Below are 15,707 nucleotides of genomic sequence, written 5' to 3'. Positions count from 1 at the left end.
TATATATATATAATGTTTATGATTATAAATGGCTTGTTCACTTCTAATAATCATATACAATATTTTTGAAATTTGTCTTCAATGTCAATAATAGGTAGAAAATCATTAAATTTTGTTGGTTCTGAGTGAACATACTAAAATCAGTGTGGATAAAGAAGTAAACTTTGAGAAAAAGTGATAAGCCGAATAAAATTAGATGAAGAAAATGTTAATCAAAGATAGCTCATAAGAAATTCATACACCATTTTTATTATATTGCAATAATTTATATGAATTAAAGTTTCTGAGAACCAACACATGTGATGTCAGTTAAACTTCTAAAAACAGTATGATCAGTTCTTTTATTTCTGTCTGGTGACATTTACAATAATGTTCACTAAATATCATGGATTTCAGTATTTGTTGTGTAAGAGAATTTTATTAATTGAGCTACTAGTCATTAGTAATTTAGAATTAAAAAGTAACAAATTTTAATTGAACAAATGTATTTTTACGCAAAGTTAATTATATTGGTTGAAGCTTTTGTTAGTTTGTCAGCTTTCCTTGATCGATATAACATTAAATTTTAAATATTTTGTATTTTTTTCTGTTAATCTTTGTTTATTGCCTGTTAGAAATTATGCCAACATATTTGAAATTAGTATATTATTTTGGTGCACATGTTGTCAGTTGATTAGCTGGTTTAATATACCATGATGTAGTAGACAAATAACTGATAATCACAAACCTGAATATTTTAAAAGAAGAGCTGATACTTGTACGTCTTTCCAGCGATTGCTTGCTGGAATAAGTTCTGCAAAACAGTGACTATATGAGTTATAAACCTGGTTGAGGATAAATTCCTTAAAAATGCTTACTATATTTAATCGATAAAGAATTTTATGAAAGATTAATTGTAATTAACCTAATTTTTGAATTAAAGTGAAATCATAAAATACTTAAAGAAGAGAATACTTAGAATAATTTAAAATTTATACACTATTGTATATTTTTTATGTGTTTCTTTGATTCAATGGAAAAACCATTATGTTAATAGTTCATCAGAACAGTTAATGTTCTAAAGAGAATTCTTAATTTTTATTTTAATTGCTCTATCAGATTTCCATGCAAAATGTTTTGCACTGGAATATATTTATAAACATCGGAATTAATATGTATTTTAAAAGCTTTATAGAAGAAAATATATTTAGTTATTGAGAGGAAAATAAATGGAATAATAAGTAAAACTAAGTGATTTTGAAAAAGTTTATTTCATTTACCTTGAGGTTATAAGGTATTTTTATTTCTATATGAAAATTTATAAGAAAAATTTTGACAGCTTTTGCAGAATATTAAATCTGAATTTTTATTTGTACAGCTAATAAATGCTAATAATATATGTCATTAAGTAATTATTGAAGCAAAGTCACTTGAAATTGTTGAGTTTATAAGAATTAACTAGATTATATAAATTTCAGTTCAATCTGAAAAACATTTATAGAAACATTTTACATTGATCTAAACATACTGAAATGAACATTTATTTGACTTTTACAAATTCTATTTCTTTACTTTATCACTTGGCTTCATTTTATTGCAATAAAAGAGATTTGTACTGTAACATTTTGATAAACTTTATAGTAAGGGAGAAAATGAAGAGCCAATTAGAAAGTTTAATGACCTATTAGTACTATGGCTAAATCTGTCAAATAAATTACTTAAGAAATTACAAATTCCTAACCATAATACCAAGGAGAACATCTTCAACAAACAAGTATTTTAAGATACATCAGAGAGTAATCACCCACAGAAAGTTAATAGAAAAGTAATATACAAGGAAACTTAGTATATAAGACTTAAAGGAAAGATATAGAGTACTTGTCAAGAATATAATTAATTAGCTGTTCGAAAGGTCATGTTATAATTATACTATGTTGAAGTGTTGTCAAAGTTACTTTCATTTTCATTTGTCTAATACCAATAAAATACAAACTGTTATATACAGAGATATTGAGTTGAAAATATTTGTGTCATAGACCATCTGAAACAACATAAAAACAAAACCATTCCAAGTACTCCTAGACTTTGATAAATATGGACAGACAGAGAGGAGGGGAAATAGGATAATAGGGGGGGGGAGCAATGGGGATAATTTCAATAATGATTTTATTACTTGGTTTACTACACTATTTGGTGACTGTCTCACAAGACTATTATGTTCAGCTAGCTGTTGCAGATCCTATTTAGCTATTATTTACATTACTAACTGGTATAACCTTCTCATAGCAGAACATATAACTTAGATTTTTAAATAGTCGAGTAGTTGATTTATAAATCTATTGATCTATATTTTTATTACTAGATATGTGTCTAGTCTATGACTTTACATATAAATGTTATGCTAATAATTCATAAAAATCATTTATGAAGATATTCAATAGTAAAATTCTAGCTATTATGTGAAGTTAACACACAGACATATTCCCTCCTACACAAATGAGAAGATCTTAAAGTTTTTGTTTTCTTTTTGAAAGTTTGAAAAAGAAAAGTAGGACATCTTGTTTTAACAGTTTCATTTTCTATACTTTTCTTTTTCTTATATATAATTTTACTTGTTTTCAAATGCTCCATTATTTTCTTACTAGAAGCTTTAGAAAAATCCATTATTGATAATACTAGAAGACATTTGGAAACCTGCATGGTGTAATGGTAATGTATTACTGCAGTACATTTGATCAGCTTAAGATATAAGGATCCATAATTTCTAAAGACAAATCTCGATGAGCAGAGGTTCTATGAAAAACATCTAAGAGGTTATAATCACTACTTCAATGTCAGGTTAGATATTAGTAGATGTTTGAAATTAGAGAAGACTTTGAAAGTGATACACACCGCTGAGGACTCTCAATGGTTGTCCTTGAAGAGACACTGGAATTATAAAAAATGCCTTGTCAAACAGATAAATGAAGCACAATATTGCTTAAGAATCTTTTCTAAATTTAACTGACATAATAAAATCAGATTTCTATTTCAGTTTCATAAAGATTACCTGAGACTAGTTATTGATTTGATTTATGAGGTAAAAAAAATTGTTAATATTTGTAATGACAATAACAAAAGAGTTTATGTATTTCAATATGAGACAAATTTATTATTCACAACCCCACCTCCAAATGCAATTGTGACTTTAGATAGCATTTTCAAAGAATACATAGCATTTAAAAAAACACAGCATTGTTATATTGTTATCTACTTCTAACTAAGAAAAGGTTAAATTCAAACTGTTAGATATTGTAACACATTATTTACTAATTGAATACATTTTAAACTGTGAAGTATTATGGAATACCAGTCAACATTATGAGAAACAACAGATAAGTAAACACTAGAGCTTTAATTAAATGTTATTTACTAATTAAATTTTTTCATTAGTATTAGCGAAGCTTAGTGAAAACATGCTTTACTGAAATGACTTCCTAATGACAGCCACTTTGCAGATTGAACTGGATGCCTTTGTTTTGTGGCACTAGTACTAGTGAGATCATCATACCACTTTCAAAACTAAAGGGCCAAAAGTGGTCTCTATAACTAATGAAGAACAAATTGAAAATGCATATAAATATTTAGAAATTTGATTAGTTTCCTAATGTTTTTGAAATTTTAGTAATATTTAGCAATTTATATGCCTTTATATATGACATGATGCATATATTGGGAAGCAGATATATATTACTAATGCAGCCTGTTAGTACATTGCTGCACCATTGAAAATTTTATCTTCTTGTAATGATTAAAGAGAAGACGCAGTAGCCTTTTGTGATTGTATTTCCAATAAATATATTGCATATATGTTTCAGTAAATTTTGAAAATTATTAAGAATTTCAAGTGGTTTTGTAAAATAACTAAATTTGTCATTCTAAAGTATATTTAATATAAAATTCATATGGAAGGCTTTAATTTAAATATAAACAGTTGGTTTGATTTAAATATAAATGAAAAGCTTTATACATTAGAAACAGTGGTAGTTTTGGGCACATTGAAATTAATAAAGCAATTTTCATGGAAAATTTGAGCATTGCCTTCCAAAGTCACAAAATACTCCTTAATTACTCTTAATGATATCTATTGAACTAATATCAAATGAACTGAAACATTTGTAGTTAAATGATTTAGTTATGGTTAGAGTACAGCATCAGTGCTAGGATAAGAACTACCAACCCTTCAGCCAGTAAGCCAGCACTCAAGTGCCTCAGCCAGGTATGAGAGTTATGCTTAGTTTAAATAATTAGGTAATGATCTTTAAGCTCATTCAATATTTCGTTATAAATATATACAGATTCAATTAGTTTGAGTTCATTTTCTTCAAAATTCAAAGATATGATATAATTAATGGATTGCTAATGGAAAATATTGTTCTTGTTTAAAATATGTTTCCGTAGTCATTTCCAGTGTAATTTCTGCATTATTGTATTCATATACATGCAAACATGCAATTTTAAAAACATATCCAAATGGTGAATAATATATGAATCAGAATAAGTCCAATTTATAAACTGAAATTCTTTTACTATAATTAGTTGATCTTTACAAAGAATAAGCAAACAAGGAAAGTAAAATTATGAGGAAAACATGAAATGAATTTTAAAGAATCTATGAAGGAAAAAAAACAAAAACTAATCAGATCTCATGTGACACATGAAGGTAGGAATATTGTTAAATAATATATCAGAAATGTTATTGATAAGCTAATTCAAGCTTCCAAAAATAATTTTCATAATAAATTACAGTCAGTTAAATCAATAAGTTTGATGTTGTTCTGTCAAAGAGTTATGTTCTATTAACTCCTTGTAAATATTTTTTTTCCTTGTCAATTGAATCTATTATGGTTCAACTCTATGCTGGCACCAAAACTATTTTAAAATCTACAAAAATTTTTTCTTTCTTGTTGTCAACTAAAAAGATACTTAAAAGAATATCTTCTGTAAAATATACAAGAGTTTTCATAAACTAAAAGTAATATGTTCCTCAACTTCTATCATATTGCTTTAAATACTGCCATTCTCTATAACAGTGAATTGTGATTCATTTGACAAGTTTCTGTTATTTTAATAATGAATTTTCCTTCAGAGCAGTTTTCTTTGATAACTATAACAACATTTAATATAGAAATTGTCCAATAGCTTTTTAAAACCAGTTTATTCATCCCTGCAATAGCTAGGATTTGAACTTTGTAACTTTGGGCTCAGAACTTATTACTGGAAAGTGTTTGTTCCAATATCTCCTCACTTCAAATTCACTTAAAAATCATAATCTAGTTTTCCAAGCAGAAATCCGTGTGACATTGATCAAAATTATTTAATTAATTGAAATTTTTCGATTTAAAAAGAAAAAAACAAATAGTACAGTAAAACTCTAAGAAGAAATTAACATGGAAGCAATTTCAATATATATTATATGGGAGGACAGCTAGAACTAGAGCACAAATCAAGAACTGGGTTGACACCTTTAATTTGAATATTAATTAAGAACACTACTAAACTATCAGTTCATTTCATACCAATAAATTATATTTAAAAATTGAATCAATCAATCAATTAATCAATCAATCAAAGCAAGTAGTTAAAAAAAATGGAGAAAACATTTTGATATGGAACTAAGATTGTCACCTCCGTCTGAAACTGTTAGTACATTTAAAGACACACATATAAATGTCCACATAAACTAGTAACAATGATTAAAACGTGCTTATATGCAATTATATAGATTCACATATGAGATAAAAAAAAAAAATCACACACACACACAGACTTACTGGTGAAACTTCTATCAGTCATTCTGAGTTTCAAATTTGGAAGCATTTCTGTTCCACATTTATATATTCCTTTATATATAAATACACTATATATCCAGACGACTCCCTCCCTCTCTCTCTATCCCTCCTTCTCTCTCTCTCTCTCTCTCTCTCTCTCTCTCTCTCTCTCTCTCTCTCTCTCTCTTTATCCCTCCTTTTCTCTCTCTCTCTCTCTCTCTCTCTAGATCTGATCATACCTGATTTCATTCGGAAAGAGAGAAACACAAACTGATAAAAAGCATAGAAGGGAGAAAGAAAAGAATGCTTATTGCGAAGTAGTTTGTTCAAAGCTCAAAATATTTTATAGTATATAATATTTTTTACCTCAAAATGAAAAATTGTATCTTCTTGGCATTTAAAAAAATCTTTGGTTAATATTAAACATAATTTTTTTTTATGTCTTCTCATGAACTTTAAAATAAATTGTTTTTTAATCTTAAATTATAATGAACCCACAAACAGTAAGAACAGGCCTGGCCAACTCGAATTACGTTACAGGCCCCTTTAATCATACACAGAAAGACATTTGAGGGCTGCTTGTATGCTGACAGAATTGAAAGCATTTTGCTTTCTCATGCTACTATTACAATAATGAATGAATGATTATTAATTCAATATAAAATATCGTTGCAAAAACAGTAGTATCTTCCTTTTTTACTTTTCATTACAATTTTTAATTTTTGATAAAATTTTTTAAATGTTTGTTTAAATAAACTCATTTCAAGAAAGTATCAAGCAGGCTGCATGTGCCCTGTGGGCCTCAGGTTCACCAGCCTTGAGTAAGAATCAAAACAATAACATGCATATTCAATCTTAACATGTCCCAGCAAATATGACTATGAATATACTAATCATTATTGTACTTCACCTTATAAGAAAACAATTTCTCATTTTAGATGATGTATGTTAGCAACAGACATAATCTAGTAATGTAGGATGACTGGTACTTTAGCATGATTGTATCTCTACAGTTAAAGCTATCCTCAGGTCTCTAAATCTAAACACGAATGGCCATACTTGTTTATAGAAGTCAGTAAAATAAATTATTTGCTGGTATATGCTGATGTCTGCCAGTTGTCATAAGCATTTAGAAGAGAAGAAATAAAAAAAATGTAGATATTGATTCATAACATATTCCAGTGGCTATGAATAAGAATATTCTAATCAATGTTGTAGCTCACCTTTGGAAAACAATATTTCCTTTCAGACAATGTGTACTGACAAAACAGACACATTTCAGTGATGTAGGAAGACTTTGAGATGCCAGTGTTTTAACATGATTGTGTCTCTTCAGTCAATAACAATTGCCTTATCCACATTAATATAATCAAATAATCTTAGACAGATTCTAAAGTGAGGGATACTGCACAAGTCTTGTAAAAGTAATTATTTCAAATATTTGTCTGTGTGTGTATGTGTGTGTGTGGAGAGAGAGAGAGAATTTGTATTTTGTGGGTGGGTCTGTATGCATATATGTATGCACATTCAATTATTAGAATCAAATTGTGTAGATTTGTAATGTTTGAAAATTTGATTATAGTAAAAGTATAAATCAACACTTATGACTATTATTGAATAAATATAATTTTTAGTGTATATTTCAGGCTTAGAACAGACTGAATTTTAAATCTGATCAAGACTGTCTTTGTAATATAATGAAATTAACTCTTTTTTTATTTCATAAAGTAATGTATTTTTTTCTAATAAATGAGATTAATAAGGAAAGTTTTTAATAAAATTAAAGGTTTTAGTAAAAAATTATTTTTAGTAGAGGAAAAAATATTTTTAGTAAGACATAATTTTAGTATTAGAGTTTGTTCTTAGATATTAAATTGATTGTGGTTAAATGGAAGAAAAAGCTTTTAGTTTATAAAAAGTGCATTACACACACACATTCACACATACACACATGCATACTGATATATATATATGGAACAAAACCTTTTTATTTGAGTATACACACAACCTTACTAACCTGCTAGGACTATCCGGAGGTTGAATATCTTTTACTTCAGGAGATGGACTGTAAGAATACAGTGAAAACATGAAAACTTGCAATAGACCATTTATCAACTAGTAAATCACTATAACCAGATAACCAGACATGTAGTAAGTCTAAATATCAGAGATCTTCAAATATTCACTAATATTTTCTCTTCAAAGATATCAGTTCATTTTCTTCTAAAGTTAGCAAATGACAATTGAGTTTAATAATGATAACTGAAATGTTGATGCTGCTAGTGAGTGGGATGATGAAGGTGGGAAGATTCATTTAATATTTCAAGTCATAGTTAAATAGTTAAATAGTAAATCACCCATGGTTATGGTTTCCAGATATACTGGTTTTCAAACAATACTCCCAGTATCCTGAAAGAATACTTTACAATGGTCCTATTCTTTTTTTTTTTTTTTTTTCAATTTTGAAAAATACTTTTGTAAATATTTTTCAAATATTTTTAATGCAATTGTTTTTAAAATTTTTGCTTTCTATGAATCTTTTAGTTTTTAGAAATACACTTCAATTTTAAATTTGCTTATTCAAATTTAATTAATTGAAAACCTAACAATGACTGATTAATTATATGATTTTGTTTCCTTTTTAGATATTGTGATCTTAAACTTTATCAATTTTGTCAATAAAGAATTTAACAAAGTAGATTAATAATTCTTATTCTCATATACAGGCATTGATGTAATTCTGTGGTTAAGAAGTTTGTTTCCCAACCATGTGATTTTGTGTTCAGTCCACTGTGTGGCTCTTTTGGCATATAAACCCAGGTCAACTAAAGCCTTGTGAGTGGGTTTGGTGAACAGAAACTGACAGAAGCCTGTCATATATGTGTGTATGTTTAGATGAGTGTTTGTGTACTTTTGTTTAGATATCACATAATGTTTGTAAATGAGCATCATTGTCATACAAGTGAAGTTGTTGATTTCCAAACTTCTGTAAAAAAACATGCCCAGCTACAAGGAAATATTACCTTACTTGGAAACAGGTAAGGGTTGATGACAGAAAGGACATCTGGCCATAGAAAATCAAGCATGGAAAAGAAGATATTAAATGAGTGTGTGCTTGTGTGTGTGTGTATGGGCATGTAAACTAATATGGTTGTCCTATACATGGTGAATGAATTTCTAATTCCCAGTCAATATTAGTTATGAAAGAATATATTTGTTCTCTACTCCATACATAACACATCTAGATAAAATGACATTCCAAACAGTTTCTCTACAATGCAATTTTACAGTGATAACAAAAAACAAATTGTGCAGATATGAAAGGTACATATGAGAATAAAAATATTCAGAAGTCTTGTTAACAATGAGATAACAAAGTAAAACCAAGTTAATGTGGAAGACTCTTCTAGAAATAGCAACTAAATTTCCCTTAACCATATCTTAATATCTTAGGTGTAAAAAAATGACATGTGAAATAATGTAGTCTGGCTACACTAGCCTGAAAAATAAGGTGAGATGATCATGGTTGAAACGATTTTGATCAGGGTTGGCTTATGACTAAACAAGAAAATATGATTATAAATCTGACTGAGCACTCAAATTTTATTCACTCTCATATGAATTCATTTTTATATCTGCACCTTCTGATTTGTTTTAAAATGTAAATATGTATGTATATCTCAGTTTAATGCTATTTATAACAGCTAAATTTAAGGATGTCTTGGTTGTTATAAAATAGTTTAATAGCAACAATAGTTTTCATAGGTTCTCTTTCATTTCTTTAAATGCAAAGTTTAAAGCAACGATTCTAGTAAGAATATATTTAAAGACATACCATTTAAAACCTGTTCAAATATTTCTTCAAATACAATATTAAAAAACATACTAACTGTTATTACTTAAAAATAATATAATCAATTACTAATTTCAGACAAATCATGATTTTATCCTTTCATCTTTGATAAAACTGTAATTTAGATGCAAAACTTCATGCTATACCAATATTTTCTCTCTGTTGTTTTCTTAGTAAAATCAATGTCTCAAAAATATGCAATAAAACCATCACCAAAGCACATTTCTCTGAAAACCACTATCTATTCATGCAGTCTCGCTAATTTCTAAGTTTCAACATATTGAGCAAAATTTTTGTGCACACAATCTCATATTATCACCACACTATAAACCTTCTGGAATAGAAGGACCATGGTCAGTTATGGTCCTTTATTTCCTGAGTATCAGATAAAAAGAAAACAGCATAAAACTTACCTAATGCAAAGAATATGTTAATTTCTTTATCAGACTAAAGTACACTGATAATAAAAGCTATAAGCTCCATGAAAACCATTTCTCTAAAATATATACAGGGCAAAAAGGCTGAATAGGTGTTTACTACATACTGCACATTTCTCTCCATATCTCTAAAATTATATATATATATATATATATATATATATATATATGAATATATATACATGCATATATATATACATATAAACAAAGAAGTGATAGAATATTTATTGTCTTCCAAAATGATTTACCTAGAATTATTTGAAATAATAATTTCTTTTCATGACATATGAAATAGATTTCTCCTTCCCGTTTTCAATAGCTTTGAAGTGACATCCACTTAGGTGGCTGTCAGAGGAGGAAATTCTTACAAAGCTGGTAGCACTAATGAAAACGAGTATACTTCCAAACTCTTAATTAGACACACAAGGATTATTGATACATGCACTGGACTGGGTGTTTATAGAACATTTAAAAGCACATTTCAATAACATTTTCACTCGTGTGGTGAGCTACAAAAAAGTGATGGACAAAAGCTACTGTTTCAGAATGAACAAAAAATTCATAGGAGAGAAGTGCTACATGGGCCAGTGCTTTCTTGCTCAAGAAATACACAAGGATAAAAGAATGAACAAGGATAAAAGTAATACACCTATACTTAACTAAAATTGGAATGGACTACCATATGAACACCAAAGAATGGCTAGAAGAAGCTTTGGTCAAAGTATGTAAAGATGCCTGTGTACAGCAGATGGTAGTACATACCTGGTTCTTAAGACTGAGAACAGATCTAGGTAACAAGGAGAACGGGTGTATCATAAATCCCTCCACAGACTGTGGTGCCATAATACATAGAATACTGAAACTGGTAGTGAGATTAATACTTGGCCCATCACCTTTGGAACTTAGTACAGGCAAGTGATGAGCCTCAAAGTAACTAGAAATTACACATGGTCAGAAGTGGAGTGGGGATGGGGTCTGCATAGCCATCCAAGTCCTAATGGCCTTCAAAGACTACAGGAATATTCCAGAGCAGTACACCACAGTAAATGGTGAAAGGATACAGAGCAGAAAATCCAGTCACTATACAAGTGGCAATAAGAAGTGGTTGAAGGCTCACTGACCAGAGGAGCTGGAAGACCAGAAGAAGAAACAACTGCTGACTTCAGAAACTACAACACCAGTCATAGCTCTGAAGACAGGTGAAAGATTCATTTTGTTCTCATTGCCAAAAGCCACTGACAAGGAAGTCAAGGATTGCCTCATTGTAGTACCTGACCCTGCACATTGTTGCAAGATGATGGAAAGCATGTAGATGGTGGAGAGCAGTGAAAAATCTCAAGAAGCACCGAGGAAGGTAAAAAGTGTTGAAAGAAGGAAACTCTGATGGATGTGCAATGTCAGTGTATATGTGTGACACAGTGCTGGTGTATTGAGAGAAAAGTTAGGCATCACAGAAATTAGATGCAGTATGCAAGGGAGAAGACTGTGTTGGTTTGGTCATGTGATGCATATGAATATGGACAGTTGTATGCAGAAGTGCCAATTGCTTGAAGTGAATGGAACTTGTGGAAAAGGGAAACCCAGGAAGACATGGGACAAAGTCCTGAAAGCCAATCTCAAGACACTGAGCCTTACAAAGGAAAAATTGTGGAAAAATTTGAAACCATTATTATTATTATTATCATTATTATTATTATTATTATTATTATTATTATTATTATTATTATTATTATTATTATTATTATTATTGTTATTATTATTATTATTATTATTATTATTATTATTATTAAGGTGGTAAACTAGCAGAATCATTAGCACACCAGGCAAAATAGTTCGTGGTATTTCATTTATCTTCATGTTCTGAGTTCAAATTCTTTTGAAGTCAGCTTTGTCTTTCATCTTGTTGAGGTTGATAAAATAAGTACCAGCTGAGTAATGGGGCCAATGTAATTGACATCCTCTTTCCCTGAAACTGCTGGCCTTGTTCCAAAATTTGAAATCATTATCATTACTGGGGTCAATAAAATAAGTACCAGTTGAACACTGAAGTCGATGTAACTGACACACACCCTCCCCCAAAATGGTTGCCCTTGTGGAAAAATTTGAAACCATTATTATTATTATTATTATTATTATTATTATTATTATTATTGGAGAGTATTGTAGTTTGCTTGAAGCATTGTGCATTGTTTGTAAAGAATAAAAAGTTTTGAATGGTACAACAATGCACTATAATACAAAATATGGACTATATACCTGTTGTAATTTAGTTATCTATAGTCCGATGATATTTCAGAATACAATTCCTTCTTCAGATATTCTTAGATGGAGTTGCTGCTATAAAAAACTGATTATAGCAGCGACTCTATCTAAGAATATCTGAAGAAGGAATTGTATTTCGAAATATCATCAGACTATAGATAACTAAATTACAACAGGTATATAGTCCATTTTTTGTATTATAGTGCATTGTTGTACCGTTCAAAACTTTATTATTATTATTATTATTATTGTGCCGCCGGACTGGCTCCTGTGCAGGTGACATGTAAAAACACTATTTGAGTGTAGCTGTTGCCAGAACCGCCTGACTGGCCCTCATGCCGGTGGCACATAAAAGCACTCAATACACTCTTGGAGTGGTTGGCATTAGGAAGGGCATCCAGCTGTAGAAACTCTGCCAGATCAGATTGGAGCCTGGTGCAACCATCTGGCTCAGCAGTCCCCAGTCAAACCGTCAAACCCATACCAGCGTGGAAAGCAGACGTTAAACGATGATGATGATGATGATTATTATTATCATTATCATTATTATTATTATTATTATTATTATTATTATTATTATTATTATATGAAGGTACATAGCTTAGTGGTTAGAGTGTTGCACTCACAATCTAGCAACCATGATTTTGATTCCTAGAATGCATTGTGTTCTTGAGCAAAACACCTCATCACACACTGCTCTGCGATCACTTCGACATCTGACATGTGGTACACTGTGCACCTGTTCAGACAACATCAGTTTGATGGAGAGAGTGAGCTAATGTGTGGCACAAACACTTGATCACAATAGACAAATCATTTGTGCAGGTCATTTGACAAAAGCTAAACACTCATATGTCATCTCTGACGGGAGAGTCCGTCGTTCTTCTTCTTCTTATCATTATTATTATTATTATTATTGAGTGAGAGATCAGTGAACGCCGTCAAAGTGACAGCGGCACTTTTGTATTATTGTCTTCCCATACCGAATTCCTCAACAGTAATAACAGAGGTAGTAATGGGCAATTTCAAAAGGCTGCCCACTGTCAAAAAATTTATAAAAGTATAAAATGTCAGTAAATTTAGTAGTAGTAGCAGCAGCAGCAGCAGCAGCAGCAGCAGCAGCAGCAGTAGTAGTAGTAGTAGTAGTAGTATCAACAGCAGCAACAGAAGAGCAGTTAGTAATTCTTGGAAAGACACAAGCATAAGAAAAATAATTGTGAAAAATAATTCAAAGCACGTGTTTCCAGAAAACTAAAATGGAAATTGATGAAGAGAAGAAATATATAACATCTTCATCCACCTTGAAATAAAGATACTTCGTATGTGATGGTCATGAATCACCTTGGAGAGGCTGGCAGATTTACATACTGTCATGTGTTATTAAATTATATACAAGTTAACTAGGAATTTTAAAACAACACATACAAGTATGTGTGTGTGTGTGTGTGTTTATGTGCGTGTTTGCAAGTGTGTGTGTGTTTATGTGCGTGTTTGCAAGTGTGTGTGTGTTTATGTGCGTGTTTGCAAGTGTGTGTCTGATTCGATATGGAAGGAATTATTCATTGTAAGCATTTGGTGCCACATCATACAACCCACTTCTGAATTCTAATATCAACAAGTTTATTGTCTAAAGGTTGTAATGGTTAGAAAATATCCTGCCTTAATAAACCACAGGGAAGTTATCTTTCATTAAGATAATACTTGATCACAAAGTGCACAAATCACTAAAAGTGTTATGGAATCATTCAGATGGGGGGGGGGGAAACTATATTCTCTATATTATTCAGATCTTGCTTTATAAGATTTCCACTTTGCAAAGCAATTTAGAGGGGAAATACAGCTAGCAGGGAAAATATAGAAAATGAATGAAATAAACATTTAATTCAAAATCCAAAGAATTTTTCATCTCAAGTATTCACTAACTTAAGAACAGATGGAGAGAAGTAATAGAAAATTGAGGAAATTATACAGATGATTAAATTTATGGTATTAAATGTCATGTTAGTACTTTTAAATAAATGTTGTAAATCGGACAAAACTTATTATGCAATTATATATATATGTGTATGTATGTATGTATGTATGTATGTGTGTGTGTGTGTATATATATATATATATATATATATATATATATATACATTTTTATATATATATATATACACACACATATATACATACATATGTATACATTTATATATATATATATACATATGTATACATATATATGCATATATATATAATATATACATTATGTATATATACAATATATATGTATATTATATCGTCGTTTAACGTCCGCTTTCATGGGTTGGACGATTTGACTGAGGACTGGTGAAACCGGATGGCAACACCAGGTTCCAATCTAATTTGGCAGAGTTTCTACAGCTGGATGCCCTTCCTAACGCCAACCACTCAGAGAGTGTAGTGGGTGCTTTTACGTGTCACCCGCACATAAACGGCCACGCTCGAAATGGTATATATATATATATATATATATATATATATATATATGATACATACAGCATATGTGTATGTATTTATGTGTATGATAAGCAGGGATTATATTCTCTTTTTATCTCACATAAATAAACATAGATCAGACTACACATACTTCTACTAGAAAGTTGAATTGTGCACTTTTAAGTTTCTGCATCACAGAATAAATAAAATCTATAAACGATTAAGAAGTGACATAGGGTAGATAGATCTCTTCCATCCTCCTCACATGAGACAAGGTTTCTTGTACTTGTGTGTGTTGATGTTAATGATGTATGGTGCACTCAATATATTCTGTAAAGCGGATGATGAAAGGAAGGGCATTCTGTTGCAGAAATCATGCCAAAACCAGGACATATAAATGAGATGTGGACTCAGTAATCTATGCCACATCACAAGCTACAAGCATAGAAGGGCTGTAAATCTGAAAAAGGACTAATATGGGCTTTGATAAACATTGGTAACAGGAAGAGCACCTAGTTGTAGAAAAATATGCCAGAACAAGTTTCATCAGATCCATGCAGGCATGGAAAAGTGAATGTTAAAACAAACAAAAAAAAATGATTATTGTTAGTAATGAACACTTTTAATATCATACAGAGTAACAGAAGCTGAAAACGAAGTTTCATTGTTCAATAGCATTGTATCTAAGTCACTATCAGAAAGACTAATACCTCTACAACTACAATAAACTGAAGACTGAGAATCTTTTACAAACCTTGATCCCACCACTACAGGAGGGGATTCTTCATCTTGAGAGGAGCTGAAATTATACAGTATGCCACATGCTAAACTACAGTAATAACAAGGGCTGTGTGGTAGAACAGCCAACTGGTTTCACATAGCTGCATAAACTATATATATATATAT

General features: G+C 30.2%; 1 protein-coding gene across 10 annotated transcripts in view; it reads right to left on the bottom strand.

The window, feature by feature from the left end:
* The window catches only part of LOC106875793 (uncharacterized), a 605,848-nt gene that overhangs the window by 559,115 nt on the left and 31,026 nt on the right, over positions 1-15,707 (bottom strand). For 3 of the 10 annotated variants that reach the window (XM_052968187.1, XM_052968184.1, XM_052968188.1), the window contains exons 5-8: positions 15,556-15,600; positions 7,807-7,854; positions 2,872-2,907; positions 728-793 (exon numbers count right to left, since the gene is read on the bottom strand). The exons of 1 other annotated variant lie outside the window; for it this stretch is intronic. In XM_052968187.1, the coding sequence (XP_052824147.1) occupies positions 728-793; positions 2,872-2,907; positions 7,807-7,854; positions 15,556-15,600 (195 nt within the window). The remainder of the gene's footprint in view (positions 1-727; positions 794-2,871; positions 2,908-7,806; positions 7,855-15,555; positions 15,601-15,707) is intronic. 6 more of the 10 variants (XM_052968189.1, XM_052968186.1, XM_052968185.1 and 3 more) reach the window with 6 other exon arrangements.

This window comes from Octopus bimaculoides, chromosome 5 (assembly GCF_001194135.2).
Source record: "Octopus bimaculoides isolate UCB-OBI-ISO-001 chromosome 5, ASM119413v2, whole genome shotgun sequence".
In the NCBI taxonomy this organism is placed as follows: domain Eukaryota; kingdom Metazoa; phylum Mollusca; class Cephalopoda; order Octopoda; family Octopodidae; genus Octopus; species Octopus bimaculoides.
Note: the sequence above shows the minus strand (reverse complement) of the source record. Positions and strands in the feature narration are given on the sequence as shown.